General features: G+C 40.0%; 1 protein-coding gene across 1 annotated transcript; it reads right to left on the minus strand.

Moving 5' to 3' along the window:
• Window positions 1-9184: 9184 nt before the first annotated feature.
• On the minus strand, window positions 9185-11648 carry irx5b (iroquois homeobox 5b). The gene is made up of 3 exons (XM_053642026.1): window positions 11165-11648; window positions 9916-10324; window positions 9185-9789 (listed from the first exon to the last, which is right to left on the minus strand). Exons 1-3 carry the CDS (start codon window positions 11408-11410, stop codon window positions 9185-9187), a joined length of 1260 nt encoding a protein of 419 aa, XP_053498001.1. The 5' UTR covers window positions 11411-11648.
• Between the last annotated feature and the right edge of the window lie 3072 nt (window positions 11649-14720).

Below are 14720 nucleotides of genomic sequence, written 5' to 3' on the forward strand. Positions count from 1 at the left end.
CAGTCTGGGCGTGCTTGCTCTGGTGTATTTGCCTCTGAACCTTTAGACAGACAATACTAATTGAGGGACGATGTTGTTTGTCATCTCTTTCTAGATGACCTATTTGGTTGGTTTTCAATGCAGTACATATTTTCATTCTATTGTAGAATGTAATATCAGCATATTCACTTTAGTACATATACTGTACAGATGGGCTGGAGTAACAGGTGGAGATGATCCTCATACTAATAAGAGGGACCAGCGTGAGTCTTCAGAATAATCAACATGGTAACATGAAGTGATGTTTTCATCTTTCTGAATTCATTCCCTATTTACCATGTAGTGCATTATTTGGGTTGCCCTTTTAAAGTGTTGTGAATTCTCAGTGGACAAATTATATTCATTGGGTAATTTATTATATCCATAATGCAGTAAATCCAGTGTACAACTGATGCACACTATACTTTCACACTAAGTACTACAATGCACAGTGATTTCTTTTTGCTCAAAACGTTCTTTTCAAGATGGATACTGTAGTGGCCAACTTTGTATATGAGCATGATTCCACATTTGGTGTACTAGTGTACTGTGTCCCACTGATATTATATTTACAAGTATGCATGTAAAGTAAATGCATGTAAAGACACATTTAATTCAGGTAATGTGTCCATCACAATAACCTATATGCATGTTTCAGTTTTAAAAAAAAAAACTTAATTCAATAATATAGCTCTCTAAAGTAATTAGAAAACAGTTTTTTTTGTCTGTCCCAGTCTACTATAACTATGCTTTACCTTGAAATTTAATCATTACTTCAAAATATTATTAGTATTTTTTTCCATTAACGTGCAAATCCATTTAACATATCATGCTTGAAACATTATTTTCCATGAGTCTTCCATTATATTCTATGAAAAATGTACATTTTACTTACACCGATCAGCCATAACTTTAAAACCACTGACAGGTGAAGTGAATAACATTGATTATCTCGTTACAGTAGCACCTGTCAAAGGGTGGGATATATAGGCAGCAAGTGAACAGTCAGTTCTTGAAGTTGAGGTGTTGGAAGCAGGAAAAATGGGCAAGCGTAAGGATCTGAGTGACTTTGACAGGGGCCAAATTGTGATGGCTGGACAACTGGGTCAGAGCATCTCCTAAACTTAAGGTCTTGTGGGGTGTTCTCGGGATGCAGCAGTTAGTACTTACCAAAAGTGTTCCAAGGAAGGACAACTGGTGAACCAGTGACAGGGTCATGGGTGCCCAAGGTTCATTGATGCACATGGGGTGGAAGGGTAGCCCTTCTGGTCCAATCCCAAAGAGGAGCTCCTGTAGCACAAATTCTTGAAAATGTTAATTCTGGCTATGTTAGAAAGGTGTCAAAACACACAGTGCATTATAGCTTGTTGCATATGGAACTACGTAGCCACAGACCGGTCTGAGTGCCAATACTGACCCCTGTCCACCACCGAAAATGCCTATAATGGGCACGTGAGCATCAGAACTGGACCATGGAGCAATGGAAGAAGGTGGTCTGGTCTGATGAATCACGTTTTCTTTTACATCATGTGGCTTGCCAGGTGCATGTGTGTCGCTTACCTGAGGAAGAGATGGCACCAGGATGCACTTTGGATAGAAGGCAAGTTGGCGGAGGCATTGTGATGCTCTGAGCAGTGTTCTACTGGGAACCTTGGGTTCTGGCATTCATGTGGATGTTACTTTGACATGTACCACCTACATATAACCATTGTTGCAGACCAAGTACACCCCTCCATGGCAACGGTATTCCCTTATGGCAGTGGCCTCTTTCAGCAGGATAATACACCCTTCCAGACTGCGAAAATTGTTCAGGAGTCGTTTGAGGAACATGACAAAGAGTTCAAGGTGTTGACTCAGCCTCCAAATTCCCCAGATCTCAATCCAATTGACCATCTGTGGGATGTGCTAGACAAACAAGTCCGATTCATGGAGGCCTCAAAGGACTTAAAGGATCTGCTGCAACATCTTTGTGCCAGATACAACAGCACAACTTCAGATGTCTTATGGAGTCCGACAACATTGTTTTATGACCACTAAATCCAACCGGTAATTATCAGTAGAAAATAACTTCTGTATTTGTGTGGTTTCAAGTTGCCTGGTAATTTATAACGTTGGACTAGTTTATGTAACGGAAGGACACAATGATGGATTCTGGAGTATTCAGGGTCAGTCTGGTGTCTCAGTTGCTGCTGCCCCAGTACACTGTTGTATAGTAAACAGTGAAAGGGTGGGAAGGGGAGAAATTTCAGACATAGCTAATTTTTAACTAGCTTTTATTTTCTCATATTTACTACTGCCAAATAATCTTACAATAATTTTGCATCCATTAAGCATTTCTTAGTTCTCATGTTTTTCTTCCATGTTTATGAGAGATCACTGTATGTTTCCTTCACAGTTCTGAATTTTAGAGCAGCTTTTTCTGCCTGACTCTTTACTGCCCTTTATCTATCGTTCTGAGTCATACTAAAAATGCAACAGTATTTACTCTGGTGATAAATCTGAGATTTACAGTGATGCCAGTGCTAGCAGGGAGAATTAGACACAAGTGGCCACATCACAGCAAGGTACTCTGATGCTGCCCATGGCTCTGAGCCCCACTGTGCCATGTTCAGTAGAGATGGACAGCTGAATGTCCCTAAAGACAAACTAGCTATAAGATGCAACCCACTGTTTAGTCTTCCAGGGGCTTGGAGATATCACCATAAAGCTCAATATATTGCCTCTGACTGAAAAGACTCAATGAAGTTTTTAAAAAATAATAAACTGTGACCCATGTATATTTCACAAAAGTTCTTCAAAGGCACCAGAAGTGAGTGTCACAGACTGTATTAGTACACCTAAAAAGCTTGATTTCTTAAAGTACTTCCTGCTTATATCAAAGGAAATCAGGAGTTTTACACTGTTGCAGTGAATATGTGCTGATAGATGTCTGCCCCTCTTCATCCGGAATTCATGAGCTCAATGACATGAGGACTTCTATTCCAGCGCTGATAGTACATTATTAAAATCTTTTTGATCCACACTTCTTTGATATTTCTCATTAAGGATTCACTTTTTAGATGTAAATATGAGGAGCCAAGGGAGCTGTTACAGGGTAACACCCACACACTCTGTCTGTCACTTTGAATGTTTGAAACTTGACAGCTGGGAGGAATGAAAGAGTAAAAGGCTGTGGGCTGTCCAGCTGAAGAAGCTACAGCCAGATATCAGTACTAACATCCGAGAAATAGGAAGACATATCAACAATAGCACAGCATCAATATTATATTTTATCATTAACTTCAGCTTATTATTAACCCCACTTTTGATCCTGAGCTCGGGTTACTGTCTCTGTGGAGCTGTGCATGTTCTGCCTGTGTGCATGTGAGTTTCCTCCCAAAAACATTCCAATAGGTGGACTGGCTACTCTAAATTGTACCTAGGTGTGAATGTGTGTGTGTGTGTGTGGTGCCCTGCGAAGGACTGGTACTCCATCCTGGGTGTATTCCTGCCTCATGCCCAGTGTTCACAGGATAGGCTCCGGATCGACCACGACCCTGACCAGGATAAAGCAGATGAATGAATGAGTTATTATCTGTGTTGTTTGTGCATGAAAACAGTTTTTTCATGTTGCTTCATTGTCAAATACCAGCATCTGCCTCCTCCCCTACTAAGTACCTTTAGGTGATTGAGTGAATATTTAATTGAAAGATTGATGTGGGTGTGAACAAAAACAACTTGCCATTGGATATACATGTTTAGTGATTTATGTGCTTTACATTTTTGCATGGAAAAACAGCACTATTGTGATGATTAGGTTTGGATAAGATAATATACATAATATTTTGGACATAATTTATTACCAACTACCCTGTGGACTACTTACAAGTGTGTGTGCAAGCATGCATACGCATATGTTGGATTGGCACAGAAATGGCGGAAGGAACACATATGCCACTAGGAAATACTGGATGGAGGCATGGGGTGGCAGAGCAGGGGGCCTGGGGTGGTGTGTTTGTCTGTATAATTGTGTAGCTGGAGCAAGTGTTTGTGTGTTTGTTTAACAACCTAAGTGATGGCAGATTTAAGAGGTTTATTGTATTCTGTCTTTGTGTGTGTGTTTGTGTGTGTGTGTGTTAGTTACTGGAGGAGGAGCAACAGGCCGCAGGGGTGTAGGTAGTGCAATTTAGGCAGATTAAAGGGCTGATGGGGAGCCAGAGAGGGAGTGAGGTGAGAGGTTTGGGTGCCTGAGCACTGATCCGAACAGCTGTTGAAGCTCAGGCTTTCCTCAGCAGGAGCTACACAGACATAGACATAGACATGAGTCTGGTACCACAAACTGGCTTATGATAGCAGGATGAACATTTTCATGTGGGGTTATTTTTATATCTGCTGTGATGATGTAAAAAAAAATATTCATTCATTTTTAAACCTGTAAGTCATGCAGACAAAGTAACATGACAGACCGGCTAGGTTGTGTGTTTCTAAAAGTGCCTCAGTGGGCTACTTTAAAACAAGCCCCCATAACATATTGAATTTCAGAATCTGTTATTGTCTTCGGTGAGTATTGAATAAAGTGTGCCCAGACACACTTTTTGGTGACTTAACCATGACCCCCTGGATTGTTCAGTTAGGTTTTTTTTTTGTTGTTGTTTTTTTTTGGGGAGAAGTAGGTCCCACTTGAGCTTCTTAGGCAAAGTTAGCCTTTGTGCATGCCACATACCTCCTTTCCAACCAAGTTCACTGGTATAGGAATGACATGCCTTCTCTCAGCATTTTTTCTTCTTTTATGTAGTAAGCATATTTAAAGCAAGTGGCAAAGCTGTCACTGGTCTGGCGACGTCAGCCTGACTGCTTACAATAGCTTTTGATTATTAACTCATTGTGGTTTCTTGTCTGGTTTGTTTGCTAAGCAGACACTCCTTGTCACCTCTGCATAGTACACACAAACACTTGAGGTATGAAGGGATTTGTGCGGAAAGGAACGAGCAGCCTATGATTTATGTATTTACTGTATCAGTTGGAAAAAAAGAGTGGGACAGTAATTTGTTCTACAAATGCAGTTCAATAATTACTGTAATATCTGGGTGGTCTTCTTATTAGAAATAAGCAAACACCTATACAGGATGCCTATGCGCAGAAATAAATTGGACATCTCTATATGAGATCTGCAATAAATCACTAAAAAAATGCTCAAAGTAGAAAAATGCAATTATCTATATTTGTGCCTTTCTATTTGAGATGAAGGAGCTCATTCACAAAAGCGATTTTTGCCAGTCTTGGTATCCTACACATTATTCAAGTACAAAACAAAACATATTTATCATTGTCTTTTAATCACATCAAAAAGAAATATAGTGCCACCCCAGGGTGTTGGCAGGAATATGCAGTGCTCTATGATGTTATTGTTTCCGGTGCTGCTAAACAATCTTGGAAATTGACTTAGAATAAATGTATTTTAAATATGATAACTCAAGGCTGCCCTAGTGAATACAGAGGCACTCTTTGTCAATTGTTTTCTGAGGGCACAGTACAAAAAAGATTAGGCACGCTGTGTTATACAGAGCTATTAAGCCTTCAAGCGCTGCTATTCAAACTGGTCCAATATCCCAAATATATTCTCTTCCCTTGACCTTAACCAAGTGCCTCAGGAATAAGATGACATGAGTGCACAAAAGCTGATGCCTTATTATTACGTGAAATATACAATGTCTGAAATAATTTCTCATATATTTTTACAAGCAGATTTAGAGCAACATAATAACTTTGAAATTACAGTTAATGTCTATAAAGTGGACACTTCAGCTTTCAAAGAAAACAAAACAATGACAGCTGAGATTTATCACAGTGATTATGCCTCAGTTCTGCTCCAGAAATATTTGATAGGGTAATCAGTATGAAGCCCTGATACTCATTCACTGTATGTGACAGTTTATCAGGAGAAAATGCAGCTAGTGTAGAAGTGAGCCAATATCCTGTTTTCTTGGTTTACCTATCCTTTCAGTCTAAACAAGACCTTGTTCTAAAAGACAATCCAAGATGGTAGCTTTTAATTAGCCAATCATCCTTTGCACTACCATCCTTCCTTTACCAGATATTCTTATCACATGGAGCGTGTGACAACAGCAGTCCTGTGTTTAGCTGGAGTGACTTTACGGTGCGTGGCATATTTGTGTGCTTGAAGAGGAGCTGCTGAGGGACACCGAGGCAACTCCTGCTTCTAATGATCCTTTCAATTAGAGAGAAGCCCGGAGGCGCTCGCACAGCTGCCTGCTTAAAACACCTCCATCTCGTAACGCCTGTCTGCGCTGCTGTGCTGTGCTGCGGCATTTAAGTCAATATTATTTTAGAGACCGCCTCCCATTTATTATTGAGAAAATTGAGCCATCAGTGTCTCTGGACATTTTGGGCCTTAAATGAAATCTATTTGCTAATGCCTCGAGGACTTGCACATTTGATGCAGTGAGGCTGATTAGACAGAATACACAGGAGGGCTTAATCTAAGTGCAATTGTAATATCTGTTAAAGAATAAATCAGCTTCAGTTTAGTTTAGGGGAAGATAAATATTAAAATAATACGATGCAAATAATGTTAAAAATCCAATTTCTCCTCCGTAACCTCTGTCACAAATAGAAATAAAGTGAGAGTTTTGAGTAATCACAGAGATAATCTTCCTTCAGTTTGACCTCGAAATGATGAATCCACAAGTTAATATAAACAACACCTTTGCAATTCAGCTGTCCTGACCATCAGCTGGCCGTTAGTGCCTTCTCACTATGCAGGAAAAGTCTCCTTAGTCGCCATCGATCGGTCCAGAATCAATGCTTTTAAAAGCCTTACACACTCTTTAGTTACGAGCCAAAGCGTGCATGTTGTGCTCTGACCTGGCTGTATTGATTAGAAGGAGGAGGTGGTGAGAGAAGAGAGGGATGAACAGTGTGCATTTCTCACACTGACTCTTCTTTTCTGCTGGTCTTACTTTTCAGGGTATGGAATAACCATTTCCATTAATGTCATATTTTTCTCTGTTGTAAAATGTTGTTTAATGCCTCATGATTGGTTTCACTATCCGGTGCTACAGGGTAGACCATGAACAAGAGCGATAAATTCACTGACTGTCATGTTGAAGACTTTGTCCTCTATCTGTTCATACAGCTCTGTCATCACGTTTTCATCTTACTTTTCTATGACTTCATCTTTAGAAGACATTTTTCAGAAACCAAGTTCCTTTAATGACACACATTTTAAGCTCTTTTACAATCTGACCTTGTAATATAGGCTTAACTACATCACTGAAAATTTTGATTTAAATATTAGTCTATGATTAATATAATATGAGGCAAATATGCTCCCTCCAATTTTTCTAGGTTACAGTGTTAATTTGATATGTATGTCAAAGGAATAATAACAGGTTGTGTGTGGTAATGGAGTGGGAGAAAACTGAATAAGTGGACATAGATTTATCAGCCGGCTCATCATTGGGACTTGTTTTGGTTAGCAATTACCAGAGCTGCTGTTTTCATTCCTGACATCTGCAGGAAGGTTTCTAAAAATGCATTGAATACGCTGAGTGTTACGTGTCTCTGAAAATAGCCTTGAGTGAAAAATAAATCCTTGTCAGAAAAACCCTTTAGTGTATCAGTGTAAACAGGGAATAGTAAAAGAAGTGGGTAGTTATAATATGGCATGTAATATTAGAAGGAACGTATATGCCCGGCTTTCCTCCATTACACTTTTTTATAAGCATAGAACTGAAAAATAGCTCTTCACCATGTTTATATACCAGACTCGAACTTTGATTTTACCAAAGGGATTATGTCTCTTTCTAAGATGCTGCTGCTTCTTTACAGGGCTTTGTGAGCAGAAAGTGGCATTACCTCTGTAAGCCAAGAGGCCTGAGATGATTCTCTGATGTTTGTTGCTGTTGGACCCTGCAATGCCAGTGGTAATAGGGAATCTGAGATAATCCCATTTTTCTTCTGTAGAATTTACTACATTTTGAATTTACACATTTAATCCCTTTTAAAATGGTCTTTGGGCATTTTTAGCCCCTTACTGTTGCTACATTGATGGAATATAGCGAAACACATTTTATAAGAAGATGGTTTGTGGAGCATGAATTTAATATCTCATCCACTAAACCATGTGCCATAAACTCTCAATTATAAATTTGCACTCTATGTATTAAAACTCTTGCTTCACCCATGAAATTATGAACAGGCGGACAGTTTTAAAGTTACTCAGCATTTTGCCTAAAAGCAAATCAGTAATATATAAACAGTCTTTGAAGAATATAATGATAGACTAATGCTTACTGTGCTGAAATGTGTATATTTCCTGAAAAATTTCCACTATAAAAAGAGATTTCTGACAGATATTGCGTGACAGATGAGGTTCAGAATTTCATGCTAAACATCCAGGATATGAGTTTCAATAACCAACACCAAAAAAGTACCAGCGCTCATGTTTCTCCACTGTAACTTAGTCCAGGTGTTAATCACATCTTACTGATGGCAAAAAGAAATAAAAACCCTCAGTGAAAGCATTCTGGATATGTACAGTTAACCTTTCTCTGGTAAATCAACAAAATTACTGTCCACACTATGATTTGTTAACACTCTGTCAGGGAAAATAAAATCAAACAATATACAATTTATTGGGCACACAAAATCTGTTATATAATCAAATGATAAAATTGTGAATAAAACTTCGATTAAACGGCCTCTCGATTGCCTGTATTAATGATCAGAAAATAGCCTACCTTAGACGAAATTAGAATATCTGTCAGAACGGAAACGTACACGTTTGCTTAAAATCGAAAGATGGGGATTTTGTTATCCTACAATTTAAATTCCACGAATGGCATTCAACACGTGAATATCCAAAAATCAATAAAACAAAAGATGAGTAATCTACAGAAATGTAAAATAGTGAATTAACTTTGGCCTTTTGCGCCGCTCTGCTTTCACGTGGATGGATTAGCAAAGAAGCAATATTTTACTTTAAACCTTACATTTCATAAAATTCCCTTTCAAATATAAAAAGCTTCATTTACACAAGATGTGCAGACACAAGTGGTCTGCGACAACCCCCGGTTTTCTCTTCATTATCACTCTTATCTAAAGAAAATCCAGTTTCTCATCCCAGAGAGGATAAATAAACGGAATAAAACCGATGGGGGTGATTTTAACGCTTGCAGTGCGCCTCCCCCTGTGCCAGCTCTTTGCACATGTCGGCCGGTGTGTTTCCTCTGGCTGCTCTGTGCAGCGCTGCTTCGCTTAATCCGGAGCTGGAGGCGCGGCCCGCCGGCCCGAACGCGCTGTAGTTCGTGAAAGCGGGATAAAAAGCAGAAGCGTAGTAGAAGTGCCTGGGGAGGAGAGGACCCCGTGTGGGCGACCTGGAGGGCGAGAACGTGCCCGTGCTGATGATGACCGGACTCTGAGCGGCTCCGCATGTTTGGAGCCGCTCACTACCCGGTTTATCCGACGTGGCGATCTCGGCCAGAGACCACAGTTTGGGTTTGGGAGCCGGGTTCGTGGAATGAATGACAGATGTGCCAAGGCCGCTCTCTCCAGAGGGCTTCACTGCGCTCGGAGTGTCTCCCTGATCTGCGGGTGTCTCTGGCCCGACTCTCTCGCTTTGGAGAGAGGAGGTCGTGGGTGATGAAGAGTCGCACCCAGCCCGAGGCTCACCTTCTCTCAGAGCGGAAGTGTCAGTAACACGATCCGCTTCATCATCAGTGTGTTCTGTGTGCTTCTCGGTCGTGATTAATCCGGGATTAACGGGAAGGCCTGCAAGAGAATTAAATCAGTGTCAAAGATTACTTCTCTGTATTACTACTACGAATAATAATAATGTACGCAAATTTAAATTTTATTGAAATATATATATTTTTTTTACATAACGTCATGATATACCTAATTCTTTGGTCGACTCTGCCATTTCGGCTGCCTTAATCGGCTCATCTTCGTCATCATTTTTTTCCAAATCGATATTATCTTCTTCATCTTCGTCCTCGCTTCTGTTCCGTGGGGTCCACGTCATCTTGTTCTCCTTCTTCAGTCTTCTGCGCGCGTTGGCAAACCAGGTGGACACTTGGGTGAGAGTCATTTTGGTGATGATGGCCAGCATTATCTTTTCCCCCTTGGTGGGGTACGGGTTCTTCCTGTGCTCGCTGAGCCAGGCCTTCAGCGTTGCGGTGGCGTCCCGCGTGGCGTTCTTCCGGTACGCGGGGTCTCCGAGCGGGAACGCGCCCAGCGGCGCTCCGTACGGGTGCGCGTAACCCAGAGAGGCGGCCAGACCCGGGGACGGCTCATACGGGGAACCCTGGAACAGTGACATTATAGATATTATTGTAGTAACACACACACACACACACACACACACACACACACACACACACACACACACACAGAGGAAAACTATAGCCTTCCATAACCTAAAGATCTCATTAACCAACAGAAAGGACAGCCTTTTCTTTCATTCAAACCTTTTTTTCTTTTCTTTTTATTTATTTATTTATTTTTAAACCTAATTACTTCTTTTTTTGTATACATTTGAAATAAACTCCCAAAAGCTAGGCCAAAAATGATTAGGGTATAACTAGAAATTATTATTATTTTTAAATCAGACATAATTGTAGAAACTGAATATGCAGCCTGAAGCCTGTAATATCATTAAAGCAATTATCCTAAGCAATTGTCTTTAATACAGCTTTTGTAGGTACTTTAGCTTATTTATAGCTTTATTGCTTGAGCTGACATTTTATTTAATAAGAGGCTTATATTAATGACAACGAAAATGTTGGGGTTTTATAATGCTCAGGCCTGTCATACTAGCTTTTGTGTATATAAATGAAATATTCGCCTGTTTGGAGAAATGTTTGTTTTCCTATATACAATTCTACAGAGTCTATAGAGTCATCTCTATAAACTGGGAGAGCTACACTATTGAGCTTGCAACCAGATGTAAATTTTCGTATTCTCTTTAATATTTCTGTTATATGAAGGGCACACAAGTTTGGGTTTCAACTCGCAGTATAATGTTCTAAAAATAAATAAATAAATAAAAAGTCTGTTCAGTTGTGTGCAAGCTTATAAAACCGTGAGTTTCCAGCAGTGTCAAAAAGTTTACAGTGATCATAAACGTTGCAGTCTAAGGACTCACCGCGAATGAGGAGAATTGTGGTGCGGATGCGGGCTCTGAGCCGTACTGGAGCGAGTTGAAGGCTGGAGTTTGGCTGGTGAAAGCTGTAGATCCCGCGTACGGTGCAAACGCAGAGCCAGAGCTGGAGTTCCCTCTGCTCAGCTCATCCGCACGCGGCGCCGCCAGCGCGCTCGAGCCGTATGAAGGACACGAATAGAGAGCCAGAGGGGTGGACGCCTGGTACAAGTAGCCCTGAGGGTATGCCATGCTGAAAATCCCAGCCAACCGATCCAGTGAAATGTGTGCACTGCTTCCCACGAGTTACTGCCGGACTCGGTCACATTGGCACGGAGTCGCGCGCTGTGTAGACTGTTGACGCGCACGTGGAACATTCACAAGTACCTATAGTGTATTAAATGGAAGTGATGGGAAGAGGTCTTGGTCAGTGGCCATCGGGTTTCCTTCAGATCATCTCCATTTGCTCTGGTCTCTGTTATCCGACTGTAAGAAAAATGCCTTCTTTATTTAGAGCAAATTGTCGGATGGAAATATAAATGTGTCGGATAGCGCTAGCGTGAAGAATGAAAAGACTTATTCCTCTGTTCCCTGTGGCGGAGGCTACAGGCTCTTCAGCTACAGGAATTGGAAGGGAAGAAGGAAAAGCTCATGCTGAGTTTCCTGCGTCCATCGCGATAATTGGCGGACTGCCTCTCTCTCTCTCTCTCTCTCTCTCTCTCTCTTTCTCTCTCTCAGACACACACACGCGCGCGCGCGCGCGCTCACACACGAACTGACTACACAAGTAGGGTTTTCATAGGGTAGTCATCATAAAATATTTTAGAATATTGTTTCCAATGAAACGTTAACATTGAAAGAAATAACTAAATTCCTGCTTATTTAACACAATATCTCGTGTGTGTGTGTGTGTGTGTGTGTGTGTGTGTGTGTGTGTGTGTATCGGCGCTGTGATGGAGCGGCAGAGGACGCAAGAGAGTTGGGCAGAGTTAAAGATCTTTGGCGAGATAAACAATGACATTATGGCCAAAATGCGATCAGCATGACTTCCTCCAAGTCGATAGCGACTGAATAAGAGTTTCACACGGATTCAGCAGTGGAAGAGTTAAATCACACTAAGCAAATAGTGCAGGAAAAGGAGTGTATAAATGTATAAGGAGAAGGCAGAGTGGATTACACAGCATTTAACCTCCAGCCATACAGGTAGGCCTGCATTACATCACTCCACATTTACTTTATATTTAAAGTTGTCTTTTTCCTAATGAGATTAAATCAGCAACATAGACTTGATACTAGAACTATTGGGCCAGTATTGTGTAGGCTAAGTGTGTGGCTTTTCACTACTGGAAAGGCCAGATTTGTGAAAGCTTTTCTGAGTGAACAGAAAGGTTTCAGTTTATTTTTCAGGATGTCACACAAATGACCATCTGTCAAGGCAAGTTTTTGGTTCCTTCTCAAGCTATGTGAATACATACTGCGGTCACTAATCTCATTTGTGGCTGCTATTAATAGGTGCCCATACTTAACAGCCCTGCACTGAGTGTAGTGTGAGGTCAACCGGGTGAAAGTAATTGGAAAAATAAAAGAATTATTTCATGCAGTTTATGTAATATCTTTGATCAATTCTTAAGATAGAGAAAAAGGATACGTATCGGATTTTCAGCCACATTTGTTTGTCAATAATACATGCTATGATATTTGATGCCATTTCACCATGAATCTTCTATTTGCTCTTTTTCTGCAGCTGTCAGTTCCTCAGAACAGTAAGAGCCTGTACTAATATGAGGAAGGTAACTGTACTGTGTGAAATGGGAGCGAGAGCTAATGATACAGCATGTGCAGTCATGTTATTACACAATTATTTGTTTTTATTTCCTTTTCCATGTACTGTTTGTACAGTATCACACAGAGTGATTATGCCACTTCCTACCCAAGACAGAAACTGTCAAACAAACAGATGAAAGACAGCTTATTTCCTAACACATTAACCGTGATTGATTTATCAGTGACACACTGCAGGTAGCATAGATTTTTCTGAAGACTCATAAAACACATAATTTACAGTCATAACCGCAGGGTGGCATCAAACCGTTACTGCTCTGGAATGGCGTGGAGCACAAATCTCCTATCTGTGACAAGACAAATGATTCATAATGTGCTTAGCTGCTGTAGAGTGTACTTTTATTTGAGAATGAGTCAATAACCCCACTGGCTAAATGAATATTGATTGAATATAATGAAGCTTGAATAATGGGTGAACACACAGTGCTCATGAACAGCCTTCCTTTTCTCTCGGAGCATCCCTATGCAGCTCTGATACATGGCTTCTAGTACTGAGAGGAAATGTTGCAGTCTTTAATAACAACATTAGAAACTTCATTGAAGTTGCTCATGTAAAGTTGTGATTAGACACCTTATCTTTTGTCTTTTACAGCCTCTGTTTAATATTTCTAGTTATGCACAGTTAGTGAAATGATAGATATGTGTGTTTAGCATACATATGCATATTAGCTTGTGTGATGAGTGGTAGCTGATCAGAATTAGTATTGAGGAGCTATAGTCATAACTTCTCTTGTGATTTGTATAAAATCCAACAAAATCATTATCTCTTGTTATTTGAGTTACCAGTAATACTGAACGAGATTACTCTGACCTAATAAGTCAGTAAACAACTAATTACCTTCAGGATATTTGTTACTCCAGCTTAAAACTTGAATGTGAAATGGAACTAATGAAGATCAGTGAGGTTTTTTTTAAATTAAAAGTAACAGGTTTGTGCTGTTTTTTTCCCCTGTGTTCTTTAAAGATTCCTTATTTTAACTAAGAATTAACTGCAGGCAAAGATTAGAGATTAGCAAAGATTTGCACTAACCAGTTTAATTCCTGTATGTTTATATTTACTCAACACTCCTAAATCCTGTTTGGTATTTCCTGTCCAGAGACCCTCTCTGCTATGTCCTTTTTAAGGTAGTGCTAACAGAATAACTGTGCTTAAAGCATAGTTTTCCCGTGGTTTGTTTTGACCTCAGTCGGATCTTTTGGTTTTACACTTCTTAGTATAGTCTGAAGTGTTGTAGGTATCAAATGTCCTTAGAGCAAAACAGACTCTAAAAAGCGGCCTCACTATTCAGCATGGATTAACTAAAGTGTCTGGAGCAGCTGTGGAGTGAAAATGTTAAGGTTTATATGGTTAAGGTTTATCCTAGACTAAATGCAATGCATATGCACTTTTTAATCTGCTATGGCAGATACAGCATAGTGTTACTAAATCGTGTTTTAGGGAAAATTCAATGTTGATCTAAGCAGCTATTGAAAAGTGTCACAATGAGATTTCTTTCCAGCATATAAACAAGATGTCAGTTTTAAACTTTAATAACTAAAACATAATGATGTTTTACTACTTATACATTTACATATTTAATAGACATTTTGTACACATTTGTTTAAACAACTCCTTTGAAAATAATATTCAGAAAGATTAAACGCTCTCATTTATTCACATACCAATTAGCCATAGCCTAAATAGGGATAAATGATCAGTGGCCACATGTGGACAGCATTC

The sequence above is a fragment of the Ictalurus furcatus genome, chromosome 14 (assembly GCF_023375685.1).
Source record: "Ictalurus furcatus strain D&B chromosome 14, Billie_1.0, whole genome shotgun sequence".
NCBI classification, from domain to species: domain Eukaryota; kingdom Metazoa; phylum Chordata; class Actinopteri; order Siluriformes; family Ictaluridae; genus Ictalurus; species Ictalurus furcatus.